This window comes from Maylandia zebra, linkage group LG15, assembly GCF_041146795.1.
Source record: "Maylandia zebra isolate NMK-2024a linkage group LG15, Mzebra_GT3a, whole genome shotgun sequence".
In the NCBI taxonomy this organism is placed as follows: domain Eukaryota; kingdom Metazoa; phylum Chordata; class Actinopteri; order Cichliformes; family Cichlidae; genus Maylandia; species Maylandia zebra.
This window is the reverse complement of record NC_135181.1, coordinates 42,164,112-42,178,585: the sequence shown is the minus strand read 5'-3', so window position 1 is coordinate 42,178,585 and position 14,474 is coordinate 42,164,112. Positions and strand designations below refer to the sequence as shown.

Here is a 14,474-nt window from a genome sequence, read left to right as displayed (position 1 = left end):
TTCCAGACAGAATCTCTAACTGTTCTCCTTTGTCAGTGACATTAACTGGAAAAGACTATGGACAATTCCTAACAAGTATCTGGTAACGAATAAAGTAAAAGAAGTTTCCTTTAAAATACTGCATAAATTTTATCCTGCTAATCATTATATGACAAACTTCAAAAGGGACATAAATGTGAGCTGTGGATTTTGTGGAAGCCATCCTGAGACTGTGCAGCACCTCTTCTGGATCTGTTCATGCACTAGAACATTTTGGAAAGACTTCAGTAGATTCATTGCTGGACATCTCTATAAAGACTTTACTGTGAAACGGGAAAATGTTGTATATTGTTTCTTTTGAAGGCAAAAAAAAAGATGATGTTTACTTTATAATAAACTTGTTAGTTATCTTAGCTAAATTTTATTTTCACAAATGCAAATACAGTAACCAAAAGGCTAGTTTTAAACATTACTATAATGATGTTTTATGTTACATAAAATTGATTCATGGATCACTTAACAAAAAGGCTATGAAAACTATTACTATTTGTAGTAATTACAAATTATTTGAATGTTTGTAATTCTTTGTATTACACCCCCTGGCATATGTTAATTTTGTTCTGGTTGTATACATGTTCTGTATACTGTTTCTCAATAAAGTTTAAAAAAAAAAAGATCGGGTAGCGACAGGGGTGCTCCGCTGGGAGGGGCGGAGCTGCGAGACTGGGTCAGTGTGCACACACAGAGAGCACTTCAGAGTACTGCGTCTGGTACTGCAGCAGGTAAGTGGGTGCCGGTTCAGTTGTGTTTATGTGTACTGAGTACATGGTAGCGCTCCAGAAAGCTACAAACTTAACTTCTTTACACCGAACCAAACTCCGTCTAAAAATGTGCTGATTTTTAGTGTCGCATGCTTTTCCGGAGGCTCGCGAGGTAAAAGTTTGGTGTTTCCGGATGAAAGCGAATCTGTTTTTAATTCGGCATTAGTGTTTGCTCCAAACTTCACGGGACTCCGTGAGAATCTGAATTTTGGCTTGCCAGGGCTCAGCTCCTCACTGTAACACGGTCGTTCACCTCAATGAAGACGTGCACGAGCCGTGCGGGGCAGGGGCGGATCTAGAGAAATTTTCTTAGGGTGGCATGAGGGTGGCAAAGAAATCAAATGGGGTGGCAAAATCAAAGCCTTTTTTTTTTCAAACACATATGCAGGTGGTTACATATGGTTAGTTTTGATTATATGTACTGTATAGCCTGTATAATAAATAAGTATGTAGCCCAATAAGTATAAAATCCTGAAAGCTACACAACATGAGGCCGTCTATTTACAAACACAGGTCTAACTTGAGTTTCACTGTTTTTTGTTAGAAAACAGTCACATTGTTACAGCTTAAATTACACAAAATGTCAGAAATCTGCACCGTCATGAACAAACATGTAAACCTAATTTTTCATGATTTGTTGGATGAACCCACTGAGGTCTGAAATACAACCGGTGATTTTGACTCCTTTTGAGTTTACGTTTGTATTTTTTCCCCTCTTACCTTGTTTGGTATCTTTTCAGCTCAACTGAATTTAGTTGTTTTTTTTCACTGACATACTGCATTAGTATTACTGATCTGAAATCACACAAAGAACTTAAGATCCTAGTAGTATTTTTTTTACTGTAAAAAAACCCACAGACATGTTGAGTAAATTTTTATAACTTGAAATGCAAATATAAATTGTACATTTTGTAAACATAAACAACTATTTATCTAAAAATGCAGCCAATACACCTGCCGTTTTTTTCATTTTGTATAACCATTTAAAAATCTTACTAAAACTAAAATGAGAGAACAATCAGGTGTTGCAATAAGATGCCCCACAAATGATGTGTGTCAGTAAAAACAGGAGAACAGCACAGGGAGAAACCTGCAGGCCTGACAACAGCAGGTGTATCACTCCGCTGGTTTTCTACTTAGTCAGAATCAGAAAGGGTTTTATTGCCAAATGTTGAGCAGGTTTACAACATTAGGAAATTGCTGCGGTGCTTCAGTGCAAACATACTGTCATAAAAATATAAAAATAAGAATAAGAATTAAAAGTGCTAAGTGGATAGATATATACATGAGAATAAGAATTAAGAGTGCTACGTAGAAAGATATATACATGAGTGCAGGTGGTGATCAGTGCCAAACATGGAATGATGCAGTGAACACAGCGTAGGGTCATGTGTTAGTGGTGGGAACAGTCATACGGTTATTGTTCATGTGTCCGACAGCAGAGGGGAAGAAACTGTTCTTATGGCGAGAGGTTCTGGTGCGAATGGACCGGAGCCTCCTGCCTGAGGGGAGCAGGTCAAACAGACTGTGTCCAGGGTGAGAAGGGTCAGCTGAGATCCGAGCTGCACGCCCCAGTGTCCTGGAGGTGTACAGGTCCTGCAGAGATGGGAGTCTGAAGCCAATCACCTTCTCAGCAGAGCGCACAACACGCTGCAGTCTCTGTTTGTCCCTGATAGTGGCTCCAGCGTACCACACGGTGATGGAGGAGGTGAGGATGGACTCGATGATTGCAGTGTAGAATTGCATCATCGTCCGTGTTGGCAGGTTGAATTTCTTCAGCTGCCTCAGGAAGTACATCCTCTGCTGGGCTTTCTTAATGACGGAAGTGATGGTGGGCTCCCACTTCAGGTCCTGGGTGATGGTGGTACCCAGGAAGCGGAACGAGTCCACAGAGGTGATGGGGGTGTCAGTCAGGATGATGGGGGGGAGTGGAGCTGTATGCTTCCTGAAGTCCACAATAATCTCCACTGTCTTCTGGGCATTCAGCGCCAGGTTGTTGTGGCTGCACCAGGACACCAGACGTTCAACCTCCCTCCTGTAGGCAGACTCATCCCCGTCCGAGATGAGTCCGATAACGGTGGTGTCATCTGCAAACTTGATTATCTTGACAGACTGGTGGGTGGAGGTGCAGCAGTTGGTGTACAGGGAGAAGAGCAGAGGAGAAAGAACACAGCCCTGAGGGGAGCCGGTGCTGATGGTCCGGGAGTCCGAGACATTCTTTCCCAGCCTCACGTGCTGCTTCCTGTCCGTCAGGAAGTCAGTGATCCACCGGCAGATGGGATCAGGCACATTCATCTGGGAAAGCTTGCCTCGGAGATGGTCTGGAAGGATGGTGTTGAAGGCAGAGCTGAAGTCCACAAACAGGATCCTGGCGTAGGTTCCTGGGGAGTCCAGATGCTGCAGGATGAAGTGTAGGGCCATGTTGATGGCGTCATCTACAGACCTGTTGGCTCTGTATGCAAACTGCAGGGGGTCCAGGAGGGGGGCCGTGAGGGTCTTGAGATGGGAGAGAGCTAGGCGCTCAAATGACTTCATGACCACAGATGTCAGAGCCACGGGTCTGTAGTCATTTAGTCCAGTGATCCTAGGTTTCTTGGGGACAGGGATTATGGTGGAGGACTTGAAGCAGGCGGGCACATGACATGCCTGCAGTGAGGAGTTGAAGATGCCAGAAAACACTGGGGCCAGCTCGTTTGCACAGTGTCTGAGGGTGGCAGGAGACACACCGTCTGGGCCGGGAGCTTTTCGAGCATTCAGACTCTTAAACTGCTTCCTCACATCTGCTTCATGAATATGAAGAGTTGTGGTGGGAGGAGGTGGTGTGAAATCCTCTTTTGTGTGGGGTGAGGAGGGGGGTGTTGTAGGTGAAGTGTTTGAAGGTGGTGATGGCTCTATGGAGGGGGGAGAGGTGGGGGAATGAGTGTCCAAAGTGTCTATATTGTTGGGGCCGTTGGAGGTGTGAAGGCTGCCTGATGGCTCGTCAAAACGGCAGTAGAAGTCGTTAAGGGTGTTGGCCAAGAGCAAGTCGTCAGTGGAGTGGGGGGTTTTAGGCTTGTAGTTGGTGATATTCCTAAAACCTTTCCACACAGAGGCCGAGTCATTCTCTGAGATCTGCTGCTGCATCTTCTCAGAGTGCTGATGTTTAGCAATGTCCACTTCTTTAGTGAACCTGTACTTGGCCTCTCTGTAGCAGTCCCTGTCTCCGCTTCTGAACGCCTTTCTCTTTTCCAGCCACAGCTTTTTGAGTTTAGGAGTAAACCAGGGTTTGTCATTGTTATAACTCACCCTGGTGCGTGATGGCACAATGCTGTCCTCACAGAAGTGGATATAGGAGGTGACAGTGTCCGTAAACTCGTCCAAGCTGTTAGAAGCAGCCTTCATTGTGTCCCAGTCTGTAGACTCCAAACACGTGCGAAGCTCCTCCACAGCCTCGTTGCTCCACAGTTTTTTGGTCCTCACGACAGGTTTGGAGAGCTTCAGCCTCTGTCTGTACGCGGGGATTAGGTGGATCATGACGTGGTCAGAAAGTCCGAGTGAAGCGCGGGGCACCGCACGATAGGCCCCGCTGATCGTGCTGTTACAGTGGTCTAATGTCCTCTCCTCTCTGGTTGGGCATTTAATATACTGCTTGTATTTGGGAAGCTCATGGCTCAGATTGGCTTTGTTAAAGTCCCCAAGAGCAATGATGAGAGAGTCCGGGAATGTCCGCTCCATGTGCAGTATCTGCTCCGCGAGTGCGCACTGAGCTGCCTGCGCATCCGCATCTGGCGGGATGTAAACAGCGGCCAGGATGAATGAAGCAAACTCCCGCGGAGAATAAAACGGTTTGCAGTGAATGAAAAGGTATTCCAGAGAGGAAGAGCAGTGCTGAGCAATCACTGTTTCATCTGTGCACCAGCCACTATTAATATAGAAGCAGACACCTCCACCTTTGGTCTTACCAGAGAGAGAGGCCTGCCGGTCAGCGCGCAGCAGATGAAAGCCCTCCAGCTTGAGCGCGCTGTCCGGGATGTCCTCACAGAGCCACGTCTCCGTAAAACATAACACACAGGAGGAGGCAAAGTCTCTGTTCATGCTTCTCATCAGGGCCAGTTCGTCTGTCTTATTCCTGAGTGATCGTACATTGGAAAGGAAGATCCCAGGAAGAGCAGTTCGCAGTCCACGTCTCCTCAGACGCACGAGTGCGCCGGCTCGCTTACCTCTCTTTCGGCGTCTCACTTTCCTGATCAGAGTCTGCAGTAAATCTGCCGCGGATGCGACAAATATTGGAAGTAAATCCACAGGTGTTGTAGTCCTGTGGTTAAGAAGCTCTTCTCTGGTGTAAGAATATCCAGAGGAGTGCCCAGACACAGAAGTTATGCACAAAAACAAGACAGAAGTAACGCACTGAAGCACCAGGGCATCCATACGCGGCGCCATCTTGGATCGTGACAGTGTTTACATTGCAAATGTGCCTTTGTGACATTCATTAGTGCCCTCACTGACACACAAAACAAAACAACGACTACACAACACAATAACTAAACACTCCACACTAAACGTCACAGATCTGCCACATCTAAAAACTCTCTCTCTCGCTCTGTCTCGCTGCCGTTACCGTCACTCCTAAAACTTTTCCCTCTTCCTAAAACACCAAATCACACATGTTGACTTTTTTTAAATTGGCCGACATGGTACTTTTTCCACCGATAGGAGAGAGGTGGCTTTTCTTCCTTTCTTTACTGTTTTCGTGCTGTCCTTACAAAACGCTTAAAACACACACACACAAAAACGTGACGACAGTATTTAGAAAAAAGCGTGGCTTATATATATTATCATAACTCTGGATTTACTGGCCTGTAATTAAAATTTAAAAACTTTGAAGTCCGAATTTTCAATGTGGCTGAAACAGAGACTCAGCGGCTGCAGCTTGTTGCTGTGTCAGCTTACATCAGTCATGTGATTTGGAGGTGCAGCGTGTCCGTGGACCACAGAGGGTTAACAACACTCACCTTCCATTTCTACAGTGTAACATCCACCCACCTGTGTAAAAAGCGAAATTCCCATGGTGTTGTTCAGAATGTGCTCTGGCACAATCATAAGCATCGCTTGCTACTGAAAACAAGAAAAAAGCCGGTCCTGCTATGGGCTGAACCATTTGTTACTGGTGAGGGGGGTTTATATTCAGTTTTAGCATTTATAGTCACTGTTGACTGTAACTACGCTCAAACTGTTAATGCTATCTTATTTTAGTAAACAACACTGTCATATCCAAAACTGGGGTGGCAGGGGATCATTTTAGGGTGGCACTTGCCACCCCATGCCACCCTTCTAGATCCACCCCTGGTGCGGGGACGAGCGACGTCAAATTCACGTAGTTCACCTGTAGTTGATGAGACAGGTGAGGCCGACACGTACAAAGACACACAAGGCGGAAGCAGCTTGTTGGTCCTGCAGGACTCTGCAGTCTTTAAACTTTTTTTATTCTGCGTGTGCGCACGCGCGTGGTTGCTGGATGGTCGAAGTTAAAGACTGTGTCCTCCCTCCGCTGAACTGTGCGATCCTCACGCACGTGTCACTGCCGTGGCAGATGTTTAATGATCGGATCCAGAGCAGTCTGTGCACCTGGAGCATGATGAGGAGGACACGGAGCCATGAAACTTGAGGAGGTTCCCCTCATGTGTGGAGGCGCAGCCGTCACGGCACACTCCTGCTGGGACACCACAGAACAGATGAAAAGTGTTGAGGTCACAGTGGGCTGTCCTAGTTTGGGGCATGTCCCTGCTGTCCTCCTGCACCTTCACCTGTCTCTGTGAGCGTCTGTTGTTATGCCTGAACCTGTGAGGTTTTATGGGACATCAAAGTGACGACCAGAATGCTATCAGGCTCATCAGACTCCTGCTGATTTGTTGTGGGGTAATAAAGACAGCAGTTTTCAGTTTTATTTGTCATATGCAAGTTAGCACAGGGTCAACATTGCAATGAAATGTATTTGATGAGCAGAAGACAGTCACTCAGCAGAATGGTACAGTGGAAAAAATAGTAAAGAGCAAAATGTTAATAAAATATAGTAAAAGAAAAAAGATTAACAGTTAACAGACTAAATATATATATGTATATATAAATATATGTATACTAGTGATTGAATAAAGAAAATCTTATATAGGAATGTGAGGGGGGGGGGGGCAAATGGGATATTGCACAGTGGCAGGAATGAGCAGCAGTACAGACTGAACAGTACAATAAATTTTTGCATTTAATACAGTATTGCACTTTTTTTTTCTCTTAATATAAATACCAATAAAGTGGAGTGACCAGGGAACCAGCAGCTCTTTAAAGTGTCTGAGAGATGAAAGAAAGCTGACTCACTCAGTTTAATGTTTAACTCACCAGTTAGTTAATAATCAATCAACAGATCAATATAAAAAAACTGCATGTCATGTAGGCTGCATGTTACATAAGACTGCGTGATGCAGTACTCCTTTCTGAACATGAGTAGTACTACTTTATGTAAGACCGCAGTACCTCCCAGCACAGAGCTCATGGTCGGGGTCATTGTCGGGGTAACGGCTGTCCTGTGGGCACATTTCCATTTCCACAGTGTCAATCTGGACTGTACAACTCATAAGGTCAATGTTTGTGTTTCGCCTGTTGCCCTCATGTTTATGACATCACCAGGTGTGTTAATGACATCAGAAAGTTTTTATTCTGGGATCAGGGTCTAGCCCGACTCGCCGTCAGGAGAACTTCCTGTTGTTATGAGTGGAGGTCACGAAGGTCGTGTCAGCGTCACGCTGTTGTCCAGGTGACCGTTATACTTCGTCCACGTTCCTCTGAGCAGTACAGGGAATGTCCCATCAGACCTGTTTCACCAATCAACAAGACACCTGCTCAGCTGCTCATTCATAAGGCGATTAGTTGATTCTCCTAGCAGCTGATTGGTGATTAACTAACACAGTACAGGTACATGTAGTACAGGTGAGTTCAGTACATAATTTGATTTAAAACAACTGACCTGCTGTTTCCATGGCTACAGTGTCCTGCTCTGTGATTGGCCCCAAAGATGTCGTCAGTGAAGGTGCACCCCATAGTGAAATCAAGCGCTCTGATTGGTGAAGGGCCGGTGTGGGAGGAGTCAGAGCAGACCCTGCTGTTTGTTGACATCATAGGGCAGAAAATCCACCGATGGAGTCCTGCGACCAATCGCATCCAGTCTGTGGAGACAGGTGGGCCAATCAGCATTTTCACCTGTCTGACGCTTACCTGAATGTTGACCATGTCTCACCTGTCCTTCTCCCCTCAGCTGACACAGTGGGCTTCGCGGTTCCTCGCAGGTCGGGCGGGTACGTTGCAGGTGTGGGTCGCAACATTGTGGCTGTTGATTGGCAGACGCACAAGGTGACATCACTGGTGGAGGTCGATGAAGACAAACCGAACAACCGCCTGAATGATGGGAAGGCTGATCCGAGTGGACGACTGCTAACGGGTCAGTCTGCACACCTGGTTACTGTCTTACCTGCCTGTCTCTCTGTTGCTATGGTAACAGTGGGATGTGTTTTAGGTACGATGTTAAAAGATTACCCGTCCGGGGAAAGGAAACAAGGAGCTCTGTTCTCTGTAGCCCCTGACCTCACTGTGACCAAACACCTGAGCCAGGTAACTTAACCTGCCTGTGATACTGACTAAGATAATCCTGTTGGTGTTCTTAATCAAGTGGCTGTATTAGGGCTGTTCGATATAACGATATATATCGGATGACGATATAAAGACATCTATCATTTCATATTACGCTATTGTTTGTTTCGTGGTGTCATAAAATAAACTGTTTACGGCAATATTTATTCATGGTTTTGATGGTCACTGTAGTTATTATTAATTTCTTAAAGTTCTCTCTTTCTCTTATATTTAATATAACCACACTACGGACGGACAAGCGCCTGTTTTTACGTGTTGTCGTTAGCAACAACGACGGTAAAACCATCGCGTGGCTCCGCTGTCCGCTTGTTTGTTTTCCACGTAAACCTTTCACAATAAAGCTCAAGATCCTGTTGAGACTTTTCAAAATAAACTGAATCACGTGAAAGATGCAGAGAGTTTACGGATGAGAAGAAAAAAAAAGAGCCGTCAGGTGCTAAAAAATAAACCTTAGACTCAAACTTTGAAAGAAAATGGTGGCCGTTACAACTATCCATCCATCCATCCATCCATTCGCTTCCGCTTATCCTTTTCAGGGTCGCGGGGGGCGCTGGAGCCTATCCCAGCTGTCATAGGGCGAAAGGCGGGGTACACCCTGGACAGGTCGCCAGTCTGTCGCAGGGCCAACACACAGGGACAGACAACCATTCACACTCGCATTCACACCGCCGTTACAACTAATGTCTAAAAATGTATAGTTTCATGCATCAGTAAAAGCACTCGAATCCAGGTAAAGGACGCCCAGCTGGAAAAACTTCACACAAGTCGAGCTGCCCGAGATTCACAGAATTTACAGAAAATATTACATTTTTGTGATTTATATCGTTGTCAGGACGATAAATGTCTTATATCGGGATATGAGATTTTGGTCATATCGCACAGCCCTAGGCTGTATTAATGACATCAGCCAGGTTGGCAGCTCATTAAACAAGACAGTCAATGAGCCGTTGATACCTGACCATGTAAAATAAATGTACAGTCTCACTGTACCTGTCTGTCTCACCCGTCTGTCTCACCTGTCTGCCTCACCCGTACCTGTCTGGCTCACCTGTCTGCCTCTCAGGTGGACATCTCTAATGGGATGGACTGGTCTGAGGATCAGAAGACGTTTTTCTACATCGACAGTTTGGCTCTGACTGTCGACGCCTTTGACCACGACCCCAGCACTGGACACATTGGTACCTGTGTACTTATGCTGCACATTGTGTGTGCTTATGGTGTAGTACATCTGTATTTATAGCCGTGTTTCCTAGGTAATCGCCGTGTGGTATGCCACATTCAGGAGGGGGAAGGGATTCCCGATGGGATGACTCTTGATGCTGAAGGTCGTCTGTGGGTGGCCTGTTACGACGGAGGGCGGGTCATCAACATCGACCCTGCTACTGGTTAGTTCTGGTTCTGATGATTAGTTCTGGTTTCTGCCGATTCTGGGTGTTTCTGTAAGTGCGGTCATTTTAAAGTGGTGGTGATGATGATGATGTACCTGTCATACACTCACAGGTGTGCGGCTGAAGACGATCTCTCTGCCGGTGACGAAGACCACCTCGTGTTGTTTCGGAGGTCCAGACTACTCTGAGCTCTACGTGACCTCGGCCAGTCTTGGCCTCAACCAGTCTGAGAGCAAACAGCAGCCCCTGGCTGGAAGCACCTTCAGGGTGAGTTGGCAGCTCATGTGTTCCCTTTTAATAAACTTTTGACACTTGACTGTGAGAAGATGATGAAACACAAAGAGCTCTCAGACTGTTTACAGTAGATGGACGTACTCAACTTTTATGTCACTGACCCAAACTGGAGCTCAGACTTCTTGGGTCATGTGTAATATTGTAAGGTAAAGACCCTGCAATAATACAGAGATATCCCAACAATCAGACAACCCCCTACAAGCAAACACTTTGGCGACAGTGGGAAGGAAAAACTCCCTTTTAACAGGAAGAAACCTCCAGCAGAACCAGGCTCAGGGAGGGGCGGGGCCATCTGCTGCGACTGGTTGGGGTGAGAGAAGGAAGACAGGATAAAGACATGCTGTGGAAGAGAGACAGAGATTAATAACAAGTACGATTCAATGCAGAGAGGTCTGTTAATACATAGGGAAAGGAAAAACTCAATGCATCATGGGAATCCCCCGGCAGCCTACGTCTATTGCAGCATAACTAAGGGAGGATTCAGGGTCACCTGGTCCAGCCCTAACTATATGCTTTAGCAAAAAGGAAAGTTTGAAGCCTAATCTTGAAAGTAGAGATAGTGTCTGTCTCCTGAATCCAAACTGGAAGCTGGTTCCACAGAAGAGGGGCCTGAAAACTGAAGGCTCTGCCTCCCATTCTACTTTTAAATACTCTAGGAACAACAAGTAGGCCTGCAGAGCGAGAGCGAAGTGCTCTAATAGGGTGATATGGTACTACAAGGTCATTAAGATAAGATGGGGCCTGATTATTTAAGACCTTGTATGTGAGGAGCAGGATTTTTGAATTCAATTCTGGATTTAACAGGAAGCCAATGAAGGGAAGCCAAAACAGGAGAAATCTGCTCTCTCTTTCTAGTCCCTGTCAGGACTCTTGCTGCAGCATTTTGGATTAACTCAAGGCTTTTCAGGGAGTTTTTAGGACTTCCTGATAATAATGAATTACAGTCGTCCAGCCTGGAAGTAATAAATGCATGAACTAGTTTTTCAGCGTCACTCTGAGACAGGATATTTCTAACTTTAGAGATGTTGCACAAATGGAAGAACTCAGTCTTACATATTTGTTTAATATGTGCATTGAAGGACTTGTCCTGGTCAAAAATCAGAATCAGAAAGGGTTTTATTGCCAAATGTTGAGCGGGTTTACAACATTAGGAAATTGCTGCGGTGCTTCAGTGCAAACATACTGTTATAAATTAAGCTTAAATAGACATGAAAATAAAAATGAGAATAAGAATTAAAAGTGCTAAGTAGATAGATATATACATGATATATACATGAGTGCAGGTGGTGATCAGTGCCAAACATGGAATGATGCAGTGAACACAGCGTAGGGTCATGTGTTAGTGGTGGGAACAGTTATACGGTTATTGTTCATGTGTTCAACAGCAGAGGGGAAGAAACTGTTCTTATGGCGAGAGGTTCTGGTGCGAATGGACCGGAGCCTCCTGCCTGAGGGGAGCAGGTCAAACAGACTGTGTCCAGGGTGAGAAGGGTCAGCTGAGATCCGAGCTGCACGCCCCAGTGTCCTGGAGGTGTACAGGTCCTGCAGAGATAGGAGTCTGCAGCCAATCACCTTCTCAGCAGAGCGCACAACACGCTGCAGTCTCTGTTTGTCCCTGATAGTGGCTCCAGCGTACCACACGGTGATGGAGGAGGTGAGGATGGACTCGATGATTGCAGTGTAGAATTGCATCATCGTCCGTGTTGGCAGGTTGAATTTCTTCAGCTGCCTCAGGAAGTACATCCTCTGCTGGGCTTTCTTAATGACGGAGGTGATGGTGGGCTCCCACTTCAGGTCCTGGGTGATGGTGGTACCCAGGAAGCGGAATGAGTCCACAGAGGTGATGGGGGTGTCAGTCAGGATGATGGGGGGGAGTGGGGCTGTGTGCTTCCTGAAGTCCACAATAATCTCCACTGTCTTCTGGGCATTCAGCACCAGGTTGTTGTGGCTGCACCAGGACACCAGACGCTCAACCTCCCTCCTGTAGGCAGACTCATCCCCGTCCGAGATGAGTCCAATAACGGTGGTGTCATCTGCAAACTTGATTATCTTGACAGACTGGTGGGTGGAGGTGCAGCAGTTAGTATACAGGGAGAAGAGCAGGGGAGAAATGTCTGTGAAGGTTCTCAGTCATCCAGGTCATCGTAGTCAAAGGAGCTTGCAAAGAAAAGCGTCTGGACTTCTTTAAGTTGCTTGAAGACGTTTCACCTCTCATCCGAGAAGCTTCTTCAGTTCTAAGGTCAAATGGTGGAGAGTCCCAGATATAAACCTAGTGGGAGTGACCCCCCACAGAGGGACAAAAGGACCCCCTGATGATCCTCTAATCGCCTGAGCCAAGGTGGGAAACTGGGCGTGGGTCCCAATCAGCCAGAGTTTCGGGTGTGTTCATTGTGAAACCTGGCCCCACCTTATCATGCGAATTCCTGAGGTCAGATGGCCCAGGATGTGAGTGGGCGTTAAGGCGTCTGGGAAGGATCTCAAAACTGGATTATAGATGGCAGAGAGTTGGTGTCGTAAACCCCCGCCTCTGTTCAAAGATGGTCGCTCACAGTGGACATAGATGGCTTCTTTCACTCCTCTTTCAAACCATCTGTCCTCTCTGTCCAAAGTGTGAACATTGGCATCCTCAAAGAGTGACCTTTGACCTTTAGATGCAGATGGACTGCTGAGTCTTGTCCTGTGGAGGTGGCTCTTCTGTGTTGTGCCATGCGCTTGTGAAGTGGCTGTTTGGTCTCTCCAATGTAGAGGTCTGAGCATTCCTCGCTGCACTGTACAGCATACACCACATTGTTAAGTTTGTGTTTTGGCATTTTGTCTTTCGGGTGAACCAGTTTCTGTCTGAGCGTGTTGCTGGGTCTGAAATACACTGGGATGTCATGCTTGGAGAAAACTCTCCTGAGTTTCTCTGATACGCCGGCTACATAGGGGATGACAATGTTGTTGCGTCTGTCCTCCCTCGCTGGTGTCTGATCTTCTTTTCTGTGCCTCTTTGCTGACTTTAAGAACGCCCATTTAGGATAGCCGCACGTTTTGAGTGCTTCCTTTACATGTGTGTGTTCCTTCTTTTTCCCTTCAGGCTTAGAGGGAACATATTCTGCCCGGTGGTGTAGGGTCCTGATTACTCCAAGTTTGTGTTCCAAAGGGTGATGGGAGTCAAAGAGGAGGTACTGGTCCGTGTGTGTGGGCTTCCGGTAAACTTCGATGTTGAGTTTGCCGTTCTCTTCAATGTGCACAGCGCAGTCCAGGAAAGGCAAACAGTCGTCCTTTGTGTCTTCCCTGGTGAACTTGATGTTCTTATCCACAGCGTTAATGTGCGCAGTGAAGGATTCCACTTCTTGTGTCTTGATTTTGACCCAGGTGTCGTCCACATATCTGTACCAGTGGCTGGGTACTCTTCCTTTGAAAGAGCCAAGAGCCATTCCTGCGGTTTAACTCATTGGTGTGTGTTATCTGGCTTCATGGACAGATAGAGCTGGGTGTCATCTGCATAGCAGTGAAAATGCATGCTACGTATACTAATAGTTGGCTCAACAGTGCTCTGACTGTTTGTCAGCCTGGCTACAGAGCTGAAGAGAAACCTGGGGTTCTTATTTTCTTCAATCAGTGACGAATAGTAAGATGTTCTGGCTTTGCAGAGGGTTAGTGGTTAGGGGTTATGTCTCTAGGGGCCACCGCATATATTTATATGTAAACATATAAATAAATCCACTTTTTTTTTTTACATTAGTAATTTCTTTTGTGCATAATTTTATATTGTTGTTGATAATAAATTAATTAAAATGGTAAATGGCCTGCATTTGTATAGCGCTTTTCTAGTCCCTAAGGACCCCAAAGCGCTTCACACTACATTCAGTCATTCACCCATTCACACACACATTCACACACTAATTAAAGCAACAAAACAACCTGAAGAGCTGGTTGGGAGCCGAGAGAGCCGGCTGTTTTTAGTGAGCCGAGCCGAAAGAGCCGGTTCTCCAAAAAGAGCCGGAATTCCCATCACTACTGCCCTGACTTGTGTGTGTGTGTGTGTGTGTGTGTGTGTGTGTGTGTGTGTGTGTGCGCGCGCATGCACAGGTCACAGGACTCGGGGTCAAAGGTCGACCTTCATACGCTTTCTCCGGATGAACTTCAGGAGAAGACCTGATCCATCAGTGACCTCTAACAGCCAATCACAGCACAGATCAACATGATGAACTAATCAACATGTTTACTGATTACTTGTCAATCAATCAGTGTACTGATACATGATTAACAATCATCAATAACACAGATTAATGATGCTTTGTGTTGGAAATAAAACCTGAGTGACAGAGGGATT

The 14,474-nt window shown here is 46.1% G+C and overlaps 1 protein-coding gene across 1 annotated transcript; it reads left to right on the top strand.

The window, feature by feature from the left end:
- The first annotated feature begins 656 nt into the window (after nt 1–656).
- rgn (regucalcin) lies at nt 657–14,472 on the top strand. Its single transcript, XM_004575600.3, has 8 exons — nt 657–761; nt 7,816–8,005; nt 8,083–8,265; nt 8,341–8,435; nt 9,538–9,652; nt 9,728–9,859; nt 9,975–10,129; nt 14,231–14,472. The coding sequence occupies exons 2-8, from the start codon at nt 7,843–7,845 to the stop codon at nt 14,279–14,281; spliced, it is 894 nt and encodes a 297-aa protein (XP_004575657.2). The 5' UTR covers nt 657–761; nt 7,816–7,842; the 3' UTR covers nt 14,282–14,472.
- Nucleotides 14,473–14,474: the final 2 nt, after the last annotated feature.